General features: G+C 36.2%; 2 protein-coding genes across 3 annotated transcripts in view; one reads left to right on the top strand and one right to left on the bottom strand.

The window, feature by feature from the left end:
* The first annotated feature begins 810 nt into the window (after positions 1-810).
* LOC132544580 (carboxylesterase 3B-like) lies at positions 811-3,323 on the top strand. The gene is made up of 2 exons (XM_060208198.1): positions 811-2,372; positions 3,083-3,323. Exons 1-2 carry the CDS (start codon positions 811-813, stop codon positions 3,321-3,323), a joined length of 1,803 nt encoding a protein of 600 aa, XP_060064181.1.
* Positions 3,324-4,355: 1,032 nt separating this feature from the next.
* LOC132544551 (transmembrane channel-like protein 7) overlaps positions 4,356-22,339 on the bottom strand; it is a 29,831-nt gene continuing 11,847 nt past the window's right edge. For both annotated transcript variants that reach the window (XM_060208163.1, XM_060208162.1), the window contains exons 4-18: positions 19,154-19,205; positions 18,077-18,158; positions 16,899-17,164; positions 16,512-16,663; positions 15,411-15,555; positions 11,059-11,220; positions 10,463-10,623; positions 9,821-9,971; positions 9,438-9,535; positions 8,904-9,017; positions 8,511-8,586; positions 8,086-8,213; positions 7,146-7,313; positions 6,667-6,745; positions 4,356-6,242 (exon numbers count right to left, since the gene is read on the bottom strand). In XM_060208163.1, the coding sequence (XP_060064146.1) occupies positions 6,123-6,242; positions 6,667-6,745; positions 7,146-7,313; positions 8,086-8,213; positions 8,511-8,586; positions 8,904-9,017; positions 9,438-9,535; positions 9,821-9,971; positions 10,463-10,623; positions 11,059-11,220; positions 15,411-15,555; positions 16,512-16,663; positions 16,899-17,164; positions 18,077-18,158; positions 19,154-19,205 (1,954 nt within the window). In that variant the 3' untranslated portion in view covers positions 4,356-6,122. The remainder of the gene's footprint in view (positions 6,243-6,666; positions 6,746-7,145; positions 7,314-8,085; positions 8,214-8,510; positions 8,587-8,903; positions 9,018-9,437; positions 9,536-9,820; positions 9,972-10,462; positions 10,624-11,058; positions 11,221-15,410; positions 15,556-16,511; positions 16,664-16,898; positions 17,165-18,076; positions 18,159-19,153; positions 19,206-22,339) is intronic.

Raw genomic sequence — 22,339 nt, 5'->3', positions numbered from 1 at the left:
TACGCACTGATAAAAGTTGTTTATAAAACAAAATCTGAATATAACGAACTATCTAACGATCCTGTCTTCTCTCATCTGTGGGCGATTTATTTAGGGACTAAATGTTTTAACATGTATTCGATGAAAGTTGGCATTTCTTAAAGATAAAGAAAACACTATGTGCGTTTGTGATTTGTGCCTACCCTACTTGTGCATGTCGATGTATTATTATATTTACACTGTTCTTTAATAACGGGTTCAATGAATATATAAATCGCCTTGTTCAAACGAGCGACAGAATATATCACTCATTTCTAGAGGGGTAAGCGGCGGAGCCTAAATATTTAGGTGCTTTAAATGACTATTTCACATTCCACAAATTAAAAGGTGTTGGATCTGTCAGCAAATTGACATGAAACAACCGGTCCACTGGAAATACAATGTGTACCTGTCATTAACCTTTCTTAAATGAAAATGACAAGTTGACCTACGCCCTGTATTAAACTAATACTGAAGGTATCGTTCTGATGGGCCCAATGGTCCAAAGTTTTAAGAAATCTTGAAAAATCACTAAGTCAGTATGCGGGACGAGATCTGTGGGAAGGAGTCATTTCAGTGATTGGAGAACAGTGAAACTTGGTCAATAAACGAACCTTTTTATAAAAACACATAATAGTTTTTTGACTGTGCACGTAAAAGATATAATTTTCAACTACCGCTTCGTGTTTGTCAGATTATATTTTCGTTGTCATAATTTCGTCGACATTTCAAGAATCTGACGCAAAACAATATCAAATTCTTTTGTACTGTTTCTATATTTTAGGAATCATAATGAGGGCCACGCACTTCTACGTCTCGACACGACTGACTGTTGTCATGGAAATAGTTCTGTGTGTATCAAGCCAGTCTACCACTGTCATCAACACTCCTTCCGGTTCCATAATGGGGTTGGTTAATACCGTTCTCGGTCAAGACATTGCGCAATTCCGCAACATTCCGTACGCCAAACCTCCAACCGGGAAGTTGAGGTTTAAGAAGCCGGTTCCCATAGAGCCGTGGCAAGGCGTTCTCAATGGTACGGCATTCGGACCGTCATGTGTGCAAGAAAAGTCGTTAGGAGGTGCATTTTTGTGGGAGGGGTTGGAAAACAAGATGATGTCAGAAGATTGTTTGCAGCTGAACATCTATACGACCTATCCAATCTCTTCAGCAGATAAGAAGCCTGTCATGTTTATGATTCACGGAGGCTCTTACATAAGAGGACAAGGGACTGCATATGACTCCTCCTACTTCGCAATGAAAGACGTCATTGGGGTAAACATCAATTACCGTTTGGGTGTCTTCGGCTTCCTGAGCACGGGGGACCGTATCCTACCTGGTAACTACGGAATATGGGATATGATTGAGGCTTTGAAGTGGGTACAGGCAAACATCGCGGCTTTTGGCGGGGATCCTGACAACGTCACTATATTTGGAGGGTCCGCAGGTGCAATATCTGTCTCTTTACTGGCAAGTGTCCCAAGTAATCGGGGTTTATTCCACAGAGTTATTGCTCAAAGTGGATCTGCAACAAGCCTCATATCGATATCGCTGGATCCCATCCGAATTGCGAGACAGATCATGTCAGATGTTGGATGTATACCGACCTTAAATTCCACCATAAACAGTAATGTTGTGACAGACTGCCTTCAACATATTTCGGCTGATCTGTTGTTGCAGGCCTCCCTCTACTCAACTATGAATGTTCAATACTACGGCTACTTCTCAATAGGTTCGCAACTCTATCCAGTCGTGGACGGGCAGCTCTTCCGCTTGAAACCCATGGACAGTTTAAGCGACCCCAACTCCGCTGAATCTGCCTTTTTCACATCGATTGACTTGATAGCAGGTAACACGGACAATGAAGGGTCAGTTGGAACATTCACATTTTACTCGTACGAAGAGAGCATGCAGTTTAACACGAGTGACGGGTATCCATCAGCATTACTCTGTGATGTGATGGCTCCAGCTGTAGCTAGAGACGTGTTCCAGGCAGGCTCCGACATATCGGACATGGTCTGTCAGAGATACAGTACCAATGATATAGCTCAGCGGAGCAGGAACATTCTCAATCTATATGGAGACTCCTGCTTTGTGGCCCCGACAGTCCAAATTCTCAATTTCCACAGTCAAGGACAAGGATTAGGCAAAACATATCAATATGTTTTTTCTCAAGTGACAGATTCACCAACCCTGTTTGGTAAACCTTATTGGATGTTGGGCGCTGGCCACGCAGAGGAAACCGGGTACCAGTTCGGTCCCTCAAACCAAAAGCCTGCCTGTAGAGCAACGGCCCAGGCCAGGGCCTTAACAGACACATTCAACTCGTACTTCGTCAACTTTGCTAAAACAGGGTAGGTAATATGAGATTGAATAGAACAGATATAGTAATCAAAGCGTAAAACTTGGTAGACCATCGGAAAATAAGACGAGGTAGATATTTAAAAAACCTATAACAGACTAGATCATTGGGGGAAAGCTCATAGGTACATAGAGGCTAAGATCATTGGAAGCTCAGAAGAGGTAGATCATTTTAAAATCAGAGTATATAATTAAAAACTCAGTTGGCCTGGAGCATTGGAAACTCAGTCGCAGTAGATCTTTGGATATTCTGTAATTCTTGCTTGAAAACTTAGACGGGATATGTTACTATATCAAAAAGATGTGAATGGTGATCAAACAACTAGATCATGACAAATTATAATGACTATACCACGAGGGAAGGTCAAATAGTACAGAAAACGGGATATATATTACAGCAACAAAAGACTCATTTCACTTCTCTTTTCAATATGATCCCTAGATACCTTGATAGATCCGATCCGATAATCAATTTCATGGGTAGGAAGGACTGTTCCCGTTTCTTTTGTACGCCACCTTTAATTAATTAGCCTCTTTCTGTTTCTGTATATTTTGTAACCTCGGAAGTCTGCTCACCTGTGTGCACCTGCTGTAATTTTATTTAAGCATATTTATATTGCATAAGAATATATACACGATTTTCAATATAATTTGTTGTATGATAACTACATTTCGTATTTCTCAATGTTCCGTTTTTGTTTAGGAACCCAAATGAAGCCGACTTGGTGTTTTGGCCTGAATACAGTTATAACGACCGTAAATATATAGACATCAAGTATGAAACGACACAAGGAGAAAACCTGTTCCAGGACCGGATGAAATTCCTACTGGAGGAGATTCCCAACAAAATAAAAAGTGCTTCTGACGAAACTAACTCTGCTCCACATCCATTCATTTCTGTACACTATTGGGTGTGGATCGTTTTAATCACTTTATCATTATAGGGAACTGGCTCAACATTCTGTAGCTTGTCTTCACATCCGCTGTATGCGAACGATGAACTTGAAAGTATGTATTTTACCACATCATACAAGAAATTCAGTACAGGTGTACTCCGTTGGAAATTTTAACCAAGTGATATTACAATGAGATATTATTTTCAGGTGTACTACATTGAGAGTTTCTATACAGGTGTACTACACTGAGAGGTCTATACAGGTGTACTACATTGAGAGTTTCTATACAGGTGTACTACACTGAGAGGTCTATACAGGTGTACTACACTGAGAGTTTCTATACAGGTGTACTACACAGAGTTTCTATACAGGTGTACTACACGGAGAGTTTCTATACAGGTGTACTACACTGAGAGTTTCTATACAGGTGTACTACACTGAGAGTTTCTATACAGGTGTACTACAGTGAGAGAGTTTCTATACAGGTGTACTACACTGAGAGTTTCTATACAGGTGTACTACACTGAGAGTTTCTATACAGGTGTACTACACTTGAGAGTTTCTATACAGGTGTACTACACTGAGAGTTTCTATACAGGTGTACTACACTGAGAGGTCTATACAGGTGTACTACACTGAGAGTTTCTATACAGGTGTACTACACTGAGAGTTTCTATACAGGTGTACTACACTGAGAGTTTCTATACAGGTGTACTACACTGAGAGGTCTATACAGGTGTACTACACTGAGAGGTCTATACAGGTGTACTACACTGAGAGGTCTATACAGGTGTACTACACTGAGAGTTTCTGTACAGGTGTACTACACTGAGTGTTTCTATACAGGTGTACTACACTGAGAGTTTCTATACAGGTGAACTACACTGAGAGGTCTATACAGGTGTACTACACTGAGAGGTCTATACAGGTGTATTTCAATGTATGTATACAACTGTATTACATCAGAATTACCATTGCTGTAATGCAGTGATACCATGAGTTTCTACACATGTGATTGTCATTTGTGTAATAAATGAAAACAAACCCAAAATTTAATCAAGAACATAATATCACTTTTATAAAAATAATTTTATTGATATCTTTAATATATCCTTATTACTACTAATCATTTGATGCACTGGACTGTAATTAATTAATAGTTATCAATTAGTGTTGTCGTAGATCACTAATTTATGATGATACCAAATGTCTTGACAGCAGGATTGTTGAGTGATGCCAATAGTACAAAAGAGATAGGTACAGTACATCAAATCCATGTGTAATTGTAATAAAATAACATAACAACATTAAAAGACATTTTTATCTGAACAATTCTGTTCTGGGGAAACAAATTCCAGAACTCAGGTATAAAATTGAAAGACATTTATTCTATGGAGAGGAAGACATGATAGTATTTATGCTTTGTAGAAAATTGTAAGTAAGTTGTACTTGTGAACAAAAGGTCCAACACAATGAAAAAACAAGCAACAATAAACAGCACATGAAGATATATCTTAAAGAATTCAAAATCTGATGATATTCTGTATAAAGATTGATGAGTCAGATGCTTCAAACTCAAAATCTGATGATATTCCGTTTAAAGATTGATGTGTCAGATGCTTCAATTTCATATATAATTCTATAGATATATATAACAATACATACAGAATGGGAAGTCCAACAGATCTACACAAATTAATTATTTTTATTACATATACATAATGTAGTCTTATATATAATCAAGTAAATTGTGCATAATTTGATTTTTATTACATTATAGATTGTTATTGAAATTGTCAGCAGCACTGAACACTTAGTTCTTTGATTGAAAAATAGTTCTTTGGAAAAAACAAAAATCAACAGAAAAGCAAGCATATCCAGATTATAGTAAAATTACAATACATGATTAAAATACCTTTATAATGAAAACATAAATTCTGTTGAAATAACAAGAAATGTTAAAGTAATACCATACAAAATTGTGTCAAACAGGTACAACAGACAGTAAAACTAGACATACAAACACTTTCTGATATGATATTATCCTAATTTCATCAGGAGCATGATCAAAGTAATCAGGTATATATGTTGTTTTATACAATTAGCCTTTCCAGGTCAATAAAAGTGATATCACAAATAATAAACTTTTCAGGTGATAGATTGAAATAGATATCTGGTCTTGCCAACCTCTAACTATCTTATCTAGCCATAGCCCTTCACAAATCAACAGTAGTGTTTTAAAGGATCCTCATTGATACTGACCATACAGTCAAGTCTGTTGTACTGTTATATGTATTTACATTTAAACATTATCTTTACTAGATCCAAAACTAATTTTTTTTATTTCATAAATACTGATCAACAGTACACAAATATCTGGCAGTTTTCATAATTCACGCAGATTATGACATCAGGCAGACATGACAAAATCAGCTGATGAAGATTCGTTGATAACATCAAATTCAATAATTTATTGGTCTTTACAACTACTATTATGTACAGTTAAAAGTATAATACACTATCTGGATACCTTTTTGTTTGGTTATAACATAAATCTTCCTTCAGCTAATCTTTTTTCTATAAATGCATGCAGTATTAAAAATTGAATCTTCACTGAGAACATAACTTAACATGTTTGTATAAAGAAATAAATGTCTCCTTATGTAAAGTCTACATGTAACGATATAAAAACCACATGAAATACCTGTGCTGCAACTCTAAACCTTTAGACGGATCCTCCAACATTACAGCAAGGCAGGAATGATCACTTTTAGGTATAACAAATTGTAGACTTGACCCCACCCTGAGTATATTTGAGATCCCTAGAGTAAGTAGGGATTATAATTATTATGTGCCTGCTAGAACATCAGCCTGCCTAAAATCAAACACATCCTCTGAGTCTTCTCTCGGTCGCAGCAATTTGTACTCCTTCACTCGTCCCAGGAGGTAGTTTTTATCTCGACCCTCCTGCAAACAAAGATCTTGTATGAATATTCATAAGCTTTCCGCAAAACTTTCCTATGATAATAAAGATCAAATTTATCAATACACAAAATCTAATGATGAAATACTTCTGATGCATCTAGCCAAAAATACATAAACATAGTTACTTAACACTGTTGTAGCAACTGATCATAGACAATGAAATGGTGTGTGACATTTAATATTTCAGTTCCTATCAGGGAAGTTTATCATTTAATGATAATTTATGAAAACTGCAATCACCTGTTTTGTTTGCATCAGACATGGTACTGAAATTGCTATGTTGGAACAACGAAAATGAAACCATTAAGATCTGTAAATGTCCCCCATATATACATCAGTCATGTAACACACATTATTTCACAGCTCATGATATATATTTTTTGTGTTAGATGTGGAGACAACTTACCAGTACTAATTGTTGTTGAAGTAGTTTTTCTGTCCTTTTGTAGCCTGACCCAAGAAGCCAGTAGTAATACATTAGTAGACTAGTTTAAAAAAAAGAAAATATTAAATTATCTAGAGAAACAATTTGGAGATGAAATGTTGAAAGTAAGACAAGCATAATATCCATCATATAAAGCTATTTGATATTTCATTGCATTTCTTATTTGTTAAGATACAGGCAGAGCAAACTGATACATATATAGTATGTGTGTATAGTTTACAAAGCAGTACATAACAGTGACACAACACCTGGGTGTGATGGACAAATTAAAAGAATCTATGAGAATTCAACTGATCTATTTAAGACTAAATATTTGATAAAATATAGTTGTCTCCAATGGAAAGCAAAATCAAATCATATACAGGTATCATGAGAATATTTGTCCATTACAAAACTCCCCCTTTTCATAAACCACTCTGTCAGCAAATTTTGCTACTTACCACATAACAATGATCACAGGGACCAGGAAACCTGCTGTACCCACAAAGTAGAAAATCTCCTTGGCTACTGGTGGCCATTGTTGTACAGTGTTTGAAATAGTATCAAACATGACACTCTCTGTGGAGTTATACACACGGAAAGGCCCACAACTCTGACTTGGAGAGATGCTATAGGAAGAAAATCATTACCCAGATAAAGCAGTGTTTTATTGATAATTCTATATAGCAGGAGTTTCTTGCATGCTTTGTCTGTTATCTAAGTTTGTAGGATATCGACCTACTTTAATAACTATACCTATTTTTATCAAAGATAACAATAATTTTCAACAAGGCTCATTGGGTTTTTACTGGTCACATGTTCAGCAGCTTTATATTTAAAAACATATAGTTGAAAAAGTTACTTAAAGCAACTGGAGGCAAAACCTCCTCTTTCCATCATATAACGATCCATGAACCTTGGCCTCTGAATTCTTTAGAAGTATATGTGTAAAAGCCTGAACTTTGAACTTGACAGTTGGTACAGCTAATTTATTTGAATGAATTTGATAACCTATCACCTGGTATCTTACTTGCCAAATATGATCATGTGGGATTGTTGGTTAATATATTCAGAAGACATCTTAAGAATTATTATTTTGGTTGACTCTGAACTTGAAAGAAGATTAAGGTTATTCATATAAGAAATATCTTTATAGCACTCTATTTCAGGTACCTACTAGTCAAATATCAGGACCCAGGTGCTTCAAGGTTCCTAAAAAAAGTTGTTGTATGTAAAATTATAATGGACGAACAATAAATGATGGATGCTGTACAATACTATATGCTCAGTTGCAATTGGCACCATGCGAATAAGGTATCTGTATTATACAAATATTAATCAACAGGTAATACTGTTTCCCCATGCAAGACAATCTGTCCTGTTTAGGGAAAAACTACTTACGTTCCAATCATGTAGCCGATGGGAAGTGCAGCCAGTATAAATGACAGCAGCAATACAGTCATAAACAGAGAGTTGGAGCGTGACGTCCTAAATGGACGGTCTTCTATACGACTGTTTGACAAGGAAAACTGTAACAGAAACAAACATTTAATCTAAACCAGGACATTTTGCTGCTGCATTCTTAATGTTTTACATTCAAATATTGCTTAAACTGTTACAATGAAACAATAATAAATAATATTTAATCAATCCATTACTTTTCATTTTCATAACAGCTAAGTGATTATATCTTTTATCATATATCTGCATATAGATATACCCTTCTGATCAGGTAAAAATACATGTAAACAGTTAACGAATGAGAGAGTCTTAAGAGTATACATCAGTAATTGTTTTACAATTAATAAATCTGCAAGGTGTCATACCTTTCTGACATAGAAGAAAAGGAAGCACTTGACAAATGTCATAAACGGAATGATGGGACTGAAGAACAAACCCAGCCTGTAACAGAGTGCTCACACGATACAATATCTTGACTAAGTACAGTCTATAAATGAGTAATAATTTTTGAAAAAATGTTGTCTTAATTGCAACAGGTTAGTGGTTATCTGAAGGGAGTGTCCACATATGATTGAAGGCCACACAATTGTCAAATAGACAATAATCTGTTTAATGGAAATGTGAAAAAGACTCCAATAATTCCATATTTCAAGGTATCATTTTTTGTGATCATATTCAATCTTCAACAATAGCAAAAAATTGAAACCGTAGAAAATAACAACATTTACACTAGGTGTACAGGTGATACACTTACTCACCAGCAGAGAATTTGACTATAAATGATATCTACTACATTGATAGGTACACTGAACTCTTGAGCTCCAATCAGTTTGATAAGCTTGCTTCTTGAACTAAATCGATTGAATACCAATCTGGAAAGTAGATAAATAAAGACCATACAATATGGGGCAATATACAACAATGTTTTGATTAAAAAAATATACATGTGATAATCTGTTAGATACAGTTTTAATTTCAAAATGACTTCAAAAATTTCAACAATAGAACTTTGCATTGGAGCTTACAGCAATTTCTAGTTTTTGAAATAACTGCAAAGTGTTATGCTATAAATAATTTGGTTTATTCCGTGGAGATCACCTAACCACAGATCACTCTTACTTCTTAAATTTTCTGACAGTTAACAGTTTACCTACAAGATTCATTCTGGTTGTAAACCTGATACATTTTGCCCCAATTTATTAGTTTTGAGTTTAGATTCAGATTTTGCCAAAGTGGGCATTTTGTTGCAGTGATTGTGTGTAAGGAAGGTTATCATATCAGTAAATTCTCACCTGCGTGGCAGGTGTACAAACAGTACAATGCCTGTCTCCACGATCAGATCCAACAATACCAGTTTGTAGATCTGTTGTCCGACGTATGTCTCCCAGCACTTCAAACACAAGTAAACATAATTCACTTATAAATGTATATCAGTCAAGTGTGTCCCTACAAACCTTTTGGAGAAATTTTCTTTATTGTGTAGTATTACATAAAATGGATGTTACTTAGAAACATTCATCATTTTCTTGGATAACTATAGCTATATTAGGAATAATGCCTAAACATAAATCTGTATGAGATATCATCAAAAGACTTCAGCCATAAAAAAATGTCTTTTCAAAAGCAAGAACCCAGCAGTTTTCCTTGTTAATAGTGCTGATCTGAAGTCATTTACCTTGACGTTGCCTTTGACGGTCCCCCCTGATGTACTCGACCATCGAGTATTACCACAACGTCCAAGATCCTCCTCCTCTCCCTCCCCAATAAGCTGCTGGTACAGAATTGCTATCAGAACAATTGGGGATGCCAGTCGTAGTAATATTGATCTGAAATGTTTTTCTTCGGTATACATATCTCATTTCACGTAATTTCAGTTATCTCCCTTATCTAGGGTCTAGAGAAATTATGTAATATGAAGCAAAAAGCAAAATCAGACAACCAACACTCTAATTTAGTCCTCAGAAGGCAACCACATCAAGTTCAGAAACTCTAATGCCACTAGAAACATTTTGAAAAACACCTGGATTAAGCTCTTGATCCATTTCACTTACATTCTTGTTCATTTTTATCTTGAATCAAGCACTAGGCTTTTACAAGTACAGTGGTAAGATGTATGCTATGTGTATATTAACTGCTATATCAGTAAGTAAACTTAAGCCAGAATAACAAGAGTGACATCTTTTCATGTAAACGATTTCTTTTTTCAAATGCATCATCAATTCAATGTATATTAATCAAAACATCTTTTTATCATTGTCGACAGGAGCATACACATTCTAAATCATTAAGGTAGGATGTCCTTGTAGCAATATCTCACCTTGTCAAAGTAATTTTAATCTCATTTTCGTGGAAATAACGTTCAAACTGAGCTAGTTTTTGAAAGACAAGTGGCAGGAGGAGGTTGAGTGCTGTGATGGTAATATAAGGCACATATTGTACAAAGAGAGCAAGGATGTCCGACAGGTCATTCTTCAACAACTGAAACACATAAATTAACGAATTCAATCTTACCTTGTCACAATGATATTCATTATATTCCCTTCATAAATAGCAATATATCACAAAAATTATCATTTGTGGTCAATGACTGATAAAACAACAGGAGAGATAGGTGTTGATGGTTTCCTTTCTGAAAACAAAGGCAGATGGGAATCATCCCAGGAAGCATAGGAGGGTGGGTTCACCTTGGGGAACACTAGAAGGTGAGGTTCATTTCTGTAACAAAACCTTGAAATTGGTGATTGTCTAAGGAAATATAGAAAGGTTGGGTTGGACTGAGGAATTATAGGAGATATGGGTTGTTCAGGATACAAAACAATATGGGTTGCTTAAATAGAAAGTGATTTGTATAAAAGTCATACAGGTGTTATACTTGTGAGGAAACATAATTAGAGGGTGTTGTATGATACTTACATCCAACATCTTCTCTGTGGTGAAGGCAATGAGGTAGCAGGCACCCCCTAGGAGAGCAAGCACGAGGATGTTGATCGCCACACGAATGGTATATAGTTGACACTTATCCTTCATTGTCTGCTTGGATAGCTTAAGTTTAAGTCTCTGCTCCAGGAGGTCAGCCTTTAAGGACAAAATACTCAAAATATAATAAATATTATGCAATGGTAAAAGCTGATATCGTAAATCAACTCTATACTGTCAAAATTCACTAAGGATGAACAATCTTTACCTGTGAATGTTTATGTAAAGTATATTTCTGGGTATGAAAGTGGTATTTCTGAGTACACAAACAATATTTACCTGTGTATGTTCATGTGTGGTACATTTCTTAGTACGAAGTGGTATTTATAGGTAAAGAAACACATTGGCATGAAGATTAGAGTTATAAAACAAAACAACTGCTTATGTACAGGTAATTACTAGGAATACAGAGATTGATTTACTAATGTGTGGTAGCATTGGATGTAGACATGGAGCTAGTGTGGTATCATTGGATGTAGAGATAGCATTGGATGTAGACATGCAGGATGTAGACATGCAGGTGTGGTAGCATGTGTGGGTAGCATTGGATGTAGACATGGAGGTAGTGTGGTAGCATTGGATGTAGACATGGAGGTAGTGTGGTAGCATTGGATGTAGACATGCAGGTAGTGTGGTAGCATTGGATGTAGACATGGAGCTAGTGTGGTATCATTGGATGTAGAGATGGAGCTAGTGTGGTAGCATTGAATGCAGACATGGAGGTAGTGTGGTAGCATTGGATGTAGACATGGAGGTAGTGTGGTAGCATTGGATGTAGACATGCAGGTAGTGTGGTAGCATTGGATGTAGACATGCAGGTAGTGTGGTAGCATTGGATGTAGAGGTAGTGTGGTAGCATGGATGTAGACACATGCAGGTAGTGTGGTAGCATTGGATGTGTGGTAGACATGCAGGTAGTGTGGTAGCATTGGATGTAGACATGCAGGTAGTGTGGTAGCATTGGATGTAGACATGCAGGTAGTGTGGTAGCATTCGATGTAGACATGCAGGTAGTGTGGTAGCATTGGATGTAGACATGCAGGTAGTGTGGTAGCATTGGATGTAGACATGCAGGTAGTGTGGTAACATTGAATGTAGACATGCAGGTAGTGTGGTAGCATTGGATGTAGAACATTGATGTAGACAGCAGGTAGTGTGGTAGCATTGAATGTAGAGATGCAGGTAGTGTGGTAGCATTGGATGTAGACATGGAGGTAGTGTGGTAACATTGAATGTAGACATGGAGCTAGTGTGGTATCATTGGATGTAGAGATGGAGCTAGTGTGGTAGCATTGAATGCAGACATGGAGGTAGTGTGGTAGCATTGGATGTAGACATGGAGCTAGTGTGGTAGCATTGGATATAGACATGCAGGTAGTGTGGTAGCATTGGATGTAGACATGGAGGTAGTGTGGTAGCATTGGATGTAGACATGGAGGTAGTGTGGTAGCATTGGATATAGACATGCAGGTAGTGTGGTAGCATTGGATGTAGACATGCAGGTAGTGTGGTAGCATTGAATGTAGACATGCAGGTAGTGTGGTAGCATTGGATGTAGACATGCAGGTAGTGTGGTAACATTGAATGTAGACATGGAGGTAGTGTGGTAGCATTGGATGTAGACATGGAGGTAGTGTGGTAGCATTGAATGTAGACATGGAGGTAGTGTGGTAGCATTGGATGTAGACATGCAGGTAGTGTGGTAGCATTGGATGTAGACATGCAGGTAGTGTGGTAGCATTGGATGTAGACATGCAGGTAGTGTGGTAGCATTGAATGTAGACATGCAGGTAGTGTGGTAGCATTGGATGTAGACATGGAGGTAGTGTGGTAGCATTGAATGTAGACATGGAGGTAGTGTGGTAGCATTGGATGTAGACATGCAGGTAGTGTGGTAGCATTGGATGTAGACATGCAGGTAGTGTGGTAGCATTGGATGTAGACATGCAGGTAGTGTGGTAGCATTGGATGTAGACATGCAGGTAGTGTGGTAGCATTGGATGTAGACATGCAGGTAGTGTGGTAGCATTGGATGTAGACATGCAGGTAGTGTGGTAGCATTGGATGTAGACATGGAGGTAGTGTGGTAACATGCAGGTAGTGTGGTAATGTAGACATGCAGGTAGTGTGGTAGCATTGGATGTAGACATGCAGGTAGTGTGGTAGCATTCGATGTAGACATGCAGGTAGTGTGGTAGCATTGGATGTAGACATGCAGGTAGTGTGGTAGCATTGGATGTAGACATGGAGGTAGTGTGGTAGCATTGGATGTAGACATGCAGGTAGTGTGGTAGCATTGGATGTAGACATGCAGGTAGTGTGGTAGCATTGGATGTAGACATGCAGGTAGTGTGGTAGCATTGGATGTAGACATGCAGGTAGTGTGGTAGCATTGGATGTAGACATGCAGGTAGTGTGGTAGCATTGGATGTAGACATGCAGGTAGTGTGGTAGCATTGGATGTAGACATGCAGGTAGTGTGGTAGCATTGGATGTAGACATGCAGGTAGTGTGGTAGCATTGGATGTAGACATGCAGGTAGTGTGGTAGCATTGGATGTAGACATGCAGGTAGTGTGGTAGCATTGGATGTAGACATGCAGGTAGTGTGGTAGCATTGGATGTAGACATGCAGGTAGTGTGGTAGCATTGGATGTAGACATGCAGGTAGTGTGGTAGCATTGGATGTAGACATGCAGGTAGTGTGGTAGCATTGGATGTAGACATGCAGGTAGTGTGGTAGCATTGGATGTAGACATGCAGGTAGTGTGGTAGCATTGGATGTAGACATGCAGGTAGTGTGGTAGCATTGGATGTAGACATGCAGGTAGTGTGGTAGCATTGGATGTAGACATGCAGGTAGTGTGGTAGCATTGGATGTAGACATGCAGGTAGTGTGGTAGCATTGGATGTAGACATGCAGGTAGTGTGGTAGCATTGGATGTAGACATGCAGGTAGTGTGGTAGCATTGGATGTAGACATGCAGGTAGTGTGGTAGCATTGGATGTAGACATGCAGGTAGTGTGGTAGCATTGGATGTAGACATGCAGGTAGTGTGGTAGCATTGGATGTAGACATGCAGTGTGGTAGCATTGTGTGGTAGTGTGGTAGCATTGGATGTAGACATGCAGGTAGTGTGGTAGCATTGGATGTAGACATGCAGGTAGTGTGGTAGCATTGGATGTAGACATGCAGGTAGTGTGGTAGCATTGGATGTAGACATGCAGGTAGTGTGGTAGCATTGGATGTAGACATGCAGGTAGTGTGGTAGCATTGGATGTAGACATGCAGGTAGTGTGGTAACATTGGATGCAGACATGCAGGTAGTGTGGTAGCATTGGATGCAGACATGCAGGTAGTGTGGTAGCATTGGATGTAGACATGCAGGTAGTGTGGTAGCATTGGCTGTAGCGATGCAGGTAGTGTGGTAGCATTGGATGTAGACATGCAGGTAGTGTGGTAGCATTGAATGTAGACATGCAGGTAGTGTGGTAGCATTGGATGTAGACATGCAGGTAGTGTGGTAGCATTGGATGTAGACATGCAGGTAGTGTGGTAGCATTGGATGTAGACATGCAGGTAGTGTGGTAGCATTGGATGTAGACATGCAGGTAGTGTGGTAGCATTGGATGTAGACATGCAGGTAGTGTGGTAACATTGGATGTAGACATGCAGGTAGTGTGGTAGCATTGGATGTAGACATGCAGGTAGTGTGGTAGCATTGGATGTAGACATGCAGGTAGTGTGGTAGCATTGGATGTAGACATGCAGGTAGTGTGGTAGCATTGGATGTAGACATGCAGGTAGTGTGGTAGCATTGGATGTAGACATGGAGGTAGTGTGGTAGCATTGGATGTAGACATGGAGGTAGTGTGGTAGCATTGGATGTAGACATGCAGGTAGTGTGGTAGCATTGGATGTAGACATGCAGGTAGTGTGGTAGTATTGAATGTAGACATGCAGGTAGTGTGGTAGCATTGGATGTAGACATGCAGGTAGTGTGGTAGCATTGGATGTAGACATGCAGGTAGTGTAAGTAGAGGGCTTGTAAATGCATTTCATATTCAGTACACGTAAGACGCTATTTGACAGTCTAGCCTCAATTTCAAGTCATTCACTTGTTATGAAGTGTAATATCAGGTTTGAAATACGCAGAGACGAAACATTGTGATATCTAAGTTGTATACATCAAACCACTTATTTTACATCTTTTCGCTTATTGATTATCATGTATAATCTAAACCAACTAAAAAAATGGCCTGTTTTGACCATTAGCAATAAACTTCTACCTTTAAATCAGTTTTAATGTTGGCTCGTTTGGTGTTGGCGCCGCGGTCTTCCTTTATACAATAATCCCAACCAGCAAATACTTTGTTACTGTACTGAGCCACAGTCTTCTCTATCCCAAGGGTCACCTTTACATTTTTTGCAGAACTATCATAGAAACACAACGATCAGTGATAGGTTATGCACATATCTACCATTATCATACAATAGACAGACATTTACAATTAGTATAGAAAACTTAAACTAAGATTTTGACAAAGCAAAATAATGTTGAAATAATTTTCCATGTTCCAGTGTCAAAGTACTTCTTTACTTTAAGAATATAAATCACTAAGGCATGATATATGTAACCAGTTGTGCATTTCCTCTCAAAAGGTTTTTGAATGATTTTTTTTCTATTTTGCCTCCATATGTTGTTTGAATTTAAATGTGATATCTGAAGAAAAAAACAACCTGCAAATGAATTCAAGAATTTGAGAAATGTTAAGAAATTATGTGATTCTGTGAAATTGACAATTTCAACTTTAATCCTTCGAATTTTTGTTCAATGTATTGCCCTATAAACAGCCAGTGTTATCGGAGATGGGGGTCTTCATAATGTAGTTGGTGACTACCTAACTGAACAAGTTATGGGAGGCCTGCCATCAAGAACGTGTGGGTAAAATGTCATGCCTATGGACATGACAGAGACAGCACAGACTGGTCTAGCTCTCATTTTCCTGTCAGGGGCATCAAACCACGCAACTCAGGTCTTCACCTGATGTTATGTGAGCCAACAAGCTACCAACTGAGGTATTGCAGTGCAATCAAAATAACAGACAGCTGATAAATATACATATTTGCCTATTACAATTATTTACTTTACAGAAACATTCTTAGTGCTCCCAAATAAAAGTGTTGAAAGGGCAAATTAGGGGTTGGGGGGGGGATATGATTTCATGTTTTACACTTGAAACTTAAGTGAAGAAGATCATATAAGATTTTATGTTTGATCAGGAAATTGAATCTTGGTTGTCATGGTGATAGACATGAGTGATGTATTCATAGGCAACAAAAAAGCATCTGACCTTAATATAACATATTTACCAGATGATCATACTCACTTTTTGACAAGTAAGATGAAACTGATGACAAAGCTGGCCCCCACAGCCAGTAGATAGGCAAGGCTCATGTTGTAAACATGTGTATCCTCCCCAGAAGTGTAAGTCTTGTTGAAGTACACCCCATAAAACAACAGCTTCCTCTCCATCCAACCCTACACAGCGAAAACGAGCACAAGTTAGAGACACAGCAAGTGTGTATTACCACAAAGGCTACAAATTTCAGCTGCCACTTTCAGCTTAAGACAAAATATCATCTATAAACTTTGATTGTAATATCTTAATTTGATCAACAATATCAAAATAAAACTAAAACAACCAAACATACATCAGATTTAGATGTAAACTTACTGTTGCCTATATATATATGAATAAATTGTGAAAACTTACTGTTCCCTGTAGAACGTCAAGAACTTTCTCAAATGTGGATTCTGACTCTGTGTAGTTGATATTATAGTCAATGTAATCCAATGTACAGTTAACAGATTCCAGGTATCCGCCCACATCGGAACTCACAGATTCCTGAAACTCGTAAGGCCCCAGGGCTAAGTATGGCACCGTGATCACTCCAAACATTATAATCATGATGTAAAAGTTGAGAAACATCAGCCACTTTATGAATCGAAAGTATGTCATGATTGCTGTCCCATATGAGCCTGAAAATAAGAAAAGTATCTGTTATTTCTGTCATATGCTGATATTTATAATAGCTGTTGACCCTTCCCTGGAATGACATACCTTCTATTATAGTATTCCCAAGCAAATTTTATCCATTTTTGCAAATTCAAAATTTCCAACTGTGTCCAACTGTTGGTATCTATGAGAGCTGTATATCTTTTTAATTAAGAACCCATGGCCCAAGATTGCTCCAAGAAAAATTAGCAAACAACCCCATTTTCAAAGTAACCAATATTGATTGAGGACTTCTAGATATCTCGTTATCTTTATAAAACTGAAATTTAAATGCAAAATATTCTTGAATAATTAAGCCAGAGTAATTTTGGATACGCAAATTTAATGTTATTTGAAATACAAGTCTAATGCTTTTTTTCCAATGATGCTGATGTCTTATGTAATAATATGATCTCTGATAGTTAATCTCTATAATAACTTCTCATGGATGAATGCTAGCTTACTACAATACAAACCTCCATTCCAGGAGAGTTCTATATTAATCATAGCCATGCTAATTCTTTTTTTATTAATTGTTAAATAGTACCTTATCAATCAACAGAAGACAAGTTTGTAGGGTATACAAATGCTATAATTAGCCTATTAACAAAACATTAAAAAAAAAACTTACACTGAATGATAAAAAAAAGAAATAACTGATATGGCTTCATTTGTGATGCCATGTAGAGTTGTAAAAATATCTGACAAAACAACTTGAACTTACTCAGTACATTATAATAAATCATAACGCTGATGTTGTTGACAGCACTTATACAGGTACAGGTTTACAAGTAAATTTATTATGTAATCACAAATATCTCTTGGTTATTGAATACAACATTAACAGACTTCTAAATATTGATATTTGCATATTTAGATAAGAAGTCAACACAGACCTTCAATTTCTTTGAATACACTCAGCCATATAGTGAAGTACTGCATGACATCTTTACTTCTCTGTTTCAATCTAAACCATGTCTACAACAAAGTATTGATATTCAATAGCATATAATATAAAATCACCAGACACTTACACACAGATTTGCTATACAAATTACTTACATGCAGATTTTCAGTAATTGCTTTGCCTTAACCTTCAAACCCAAAACTTACATATATATATATATATATACATATATATTAATGTTTTTTCAAAGAGAAAGTTATATACAAAATTAATATCACCACAATGAAAGATTTACTATCACATTGCCAGTCAATTAACGTAAATTATTTAACAAACATATCATCCTCACTTGTAATTTTAGAAAAAATAAATGGTGCTAAAAGCTCAGGTAAATTTTTACCAAATCCACTGAACAAAAATGTACATATCCAGTGACAAATTTACAATTCATTAAACGAGTCCTTTTCAACTTTATTGCTAAAAAGAATGGGTCTCGCAATGTAAAACTGAAGTATTTCCAGAAAAAACATTGAGTGCCAACAAAATTCTTGGAGTACAAGACTCGGGACTTACATGTAGATTGATCATTGCATATCAAATAGAAAGTTTCATTATTTCATTATAGGTAAATTGCTTTAGAAGATGTGTCGTCAAAATCAGTGTGATGGCCTGCATTTCTAACATAAATGTATTAGAATATTTACTATACAATGTTTAAACTACATGATGTAACTTGAGATAAAATTCAACAAGTCATTCAGATTGTCAAATAGACTGGCAGACATAAATAAATACTTTTCCTCTACACGTGATGAGGTATAAAAAGTTTGAGCTGAAATTTTAACCTTCCACTTCAGGACAAATATAGACTCAAGTGTTTCAAGCACTGTGTGAACCACAAATCAGATCCTACAACTGCATGCATGAGCAAACTTTGTTGAAATATTTACATAGAAATCAAAGGAATACTATTTCTAGACACTGCATTCGCGGGTATGTGCAAGATTTTAGAGATCTGCATAAGGTATTAGTGGTTTGTCCTTGTGAGGGTTGAGTATATATCTACCTTGGATTCTGTGCCCACGTGTAACCGATTCATTCTGGTAAGCGTGGAGTCTCTGGGAGACAAAAAGATGAAACTTAATTAATATTTTTATTGAGATACACCTATCAGCAAAATTACTGACACAAATCTGTTATATATCCAACAGGCCCACATGTTCATTTTTTTATCTGTTACATCAAGCATACTGTAAAACCATTACCTTTTGAGGGGTTTTGTTTTTGTTGATTTTGTGGGTAAATCTGAATCCATGAAAATCATATGTCCCTAAAATTATCAACAATTAAGAATGCTTATTATTTTACCACTTAAGACAATTTTGTGAGTACAACTTAAATACGACATTAGAAATCAATTGTCAACAAAATTATGTTTTTACAAAAAAAAAAATACAAAATTTAAGCCCCATGAAAATATATGATTTTACAATATTTAACTGGCAAAAAGTTAGTTACCATCAATACTTACAATTCTCCCCTGTAAAGGAACCTGTACCCTACTATTTACCTTAATATGTTATTAACTACATTGTATGTGCACATACATGATATATCATAAATGGTGACTTTGAGATACATTTGTATATCTAACTTCTTTTACTCAATTGAACTCCTCTGCCAAGTCATTAACATTCTGAAACAGGACTTTCACTTTTTAAAATTTGATCAAACTACTCAATGCAACCAAAAAACCATACTGAGTGTAATGTGACTGGAGGAAGATTTAAATGCATGCTATTTAGGTTAATTGACAAATGAACTCTAATTTACATTAAAGAGTGATGACCATTTAATCTGTTTTTTTTTCATCTTATTGTCATTGTTTACATATATAGTCAATCAAATACACTTTGATTTTTATTTTCAATAAATGTTGATCCTTCATGGCTTTGGTATGATCTCTACAAAATGTAAGGCATTCATGAAAATGCTTCAGGACATATTGAAGGACTTTTGCTAAAACATTGTCAGTGCTTTGAAAGTAAGTGTAATTTTGACTTTAACTTTGATATCTAAATAGGTGACAAATTTGGTTGAGATTATATGTAATTTCATCATTGTCTGAACTCTGAACCCTTTTAAGAATGAGATCAAAGAATGATTATTTCACATCAGAATGACATTGAAACATATTCAGTAGCTGCATAAAAAACAAATTCAAATCCCCACAATGTACAGAGTATATAACTACAATCCAGGATGTTTATGCTACAATGATGTATTTTACAATTACAACCCTAATCTGCTGTACTAAACTCTCTCCATCCAGTAAATTGCTGATTATAATTACTGCGGAGCAGATATCATACAAAAGCCATGCATCTCCAACAGATAAATAAGTATAATTTTAAGTGTTTAATCTTGTAAGTAATATGTAAAAATGATAATTGAGGAAAGAATATTTACAAACTTAGGATGTAAACGTCTGGGCTAATTTTGTTTACTGGTTTGACCAGTTGGTCCAGACTTGTTTGTTTATAAAGTTCATGATCTACATGTATCAGGAAGTAACACTAGTGTCTCAGTATATCGTCTGTATTAACTGTTCTGGTATTATCAACCATTCATAACAACTGTCCATCATAAAGACTAGCATAATTTAGAAATAATAAATGTCTTAAGGTTAAGAGAAATGAAGACAAGACATCTATTCAAATGTCTTAAGGTTAAGAGAAATGAAAAGACATCTATTCAAATGTCTTATGGTGTACAGAAATGAAAAGACATTTATTCAAATGTCTTAAGGTTAAGAGAAATGAAGACAAGACATCTATTCAAATGTCTTAAGGTTAAAAAAAATGAAGACAAGGCATGTATTCAAATATCTTATGGTGTACAGAAATGAAAAGACATTTATTCAAATGACTTTTGGTGTACAGAAATGAAGTCAAGATATGGATTCAAATGTCTTATGGTTTGAAGATATGAAGAGGAGGTTTCTGGCCAAGTGTTGTATGATTTATTGAAGTGATCAGGTGGCAGACTGCCAAACACTTTCTAGTTTACAGATATGACAGAATGGCAGTTTCTAAGATAATGTCTCTGGAGTCATGGTTTATAGAAATGATCATGTGGCACCAATAATCACTAAAATGTGTATTATTGCTCCGTAGATTTGTTATATGATGTAAACCTACTGATAACAAGGAAGTAGAAATGTACAGTATACATAAAACCCATTATAGTCTGGTTTGTGCAGGTTTACCTCAATAATTCTGTACCTCGTCTGGCTCTGAAGTCAAACATCAATGTGTAAATACCATATACTGAGATGCTTACTAGGTTACCAAGAGATAATAAATTTTGTCTGAAAGGCTGTAGCAATAGGATATGCGTACTGAGTACGTTTAGCCTAAAAACTGTTGTCAAACAGATCTGAGATGAAATTTTCAATATTCTTCAAATATTCAAGGGAATGTTTGCAAATGACATATAATCTATATATAGAATTAGTCTCTAGGCAGGAACAGAAGAAAACACATGTAATAGTCTACCGAGTTAATTAATTAAGGTTAGAGTCCTTATTTCATTAAAATCTCCTTCATAAAGTTAAATGAAGTTAGACATGACATGATCAATGATAAATACAAGCAGTATAGTAAGCCTTGTCCAATCAAATTGTGAAGAGTACCAATATTAGGTTTTAACTGATAATTTTAATTTTCCAAATTAACAAGGAAAAAAATCATGGACTTAGACATCAATCTATTCTAAATCAATGATTATACATAATGATAATGTTGAAACAAAAGAAACAGAGAAATGAAAATACCTTAGATTATGTTGGTTAATTTTGAAGGGATTTGTACCAAATGTGTTTCTTTAATATAAATTCAGGAAATATGGTGGTTTTATATTGGCAATTAAGATTTAATGTGAGTTCAGGAATATTTTAGTTAAGCATGCTAGCAGTCTAGATATATAAGAATTCCAGACTCTTTAGCTCACATTATACACATTATTATCAGACATGGATTCCACAGACTAACTGACAGTACTGTTATATAAATAGTGTTAGCAGACATGAATTCCAAAGACAGGGTTATATGTTAGCTAAACATAGATCCCAGAGTCTTACTGTTGCCAACAAAGTTATTATTCTGTATAATAATTAATCTTTAAAAGTACTTGTCCTTTTAACATGGAAACTACTTACTGGTTTCTTTCTCTGTTAGGGCAAAAAATGCAA

Source organism: Ylistrum balloti, unplaced genomic scaffold (assembly GCF_031769215.1).
Source record: "Ylistrum balloti isolate Yb309-2 unplaced genomic scaffold, AGI_CSIRO_Ybal_v1 Utg369802, whole genome shotgun sequence".
Classification (NCBI taxonomy): Eukaryota; Metazoa; Mollusca; class Bivalvia; order Pectinida; family Pectinidae; genus Ylistrum; species Ylistrum balloti.
The sequence above is the reverse complement of the archived record's forward strand: the minus strand, read 5'-3'. Positions and strand labels throughout refer to the sequence as shown.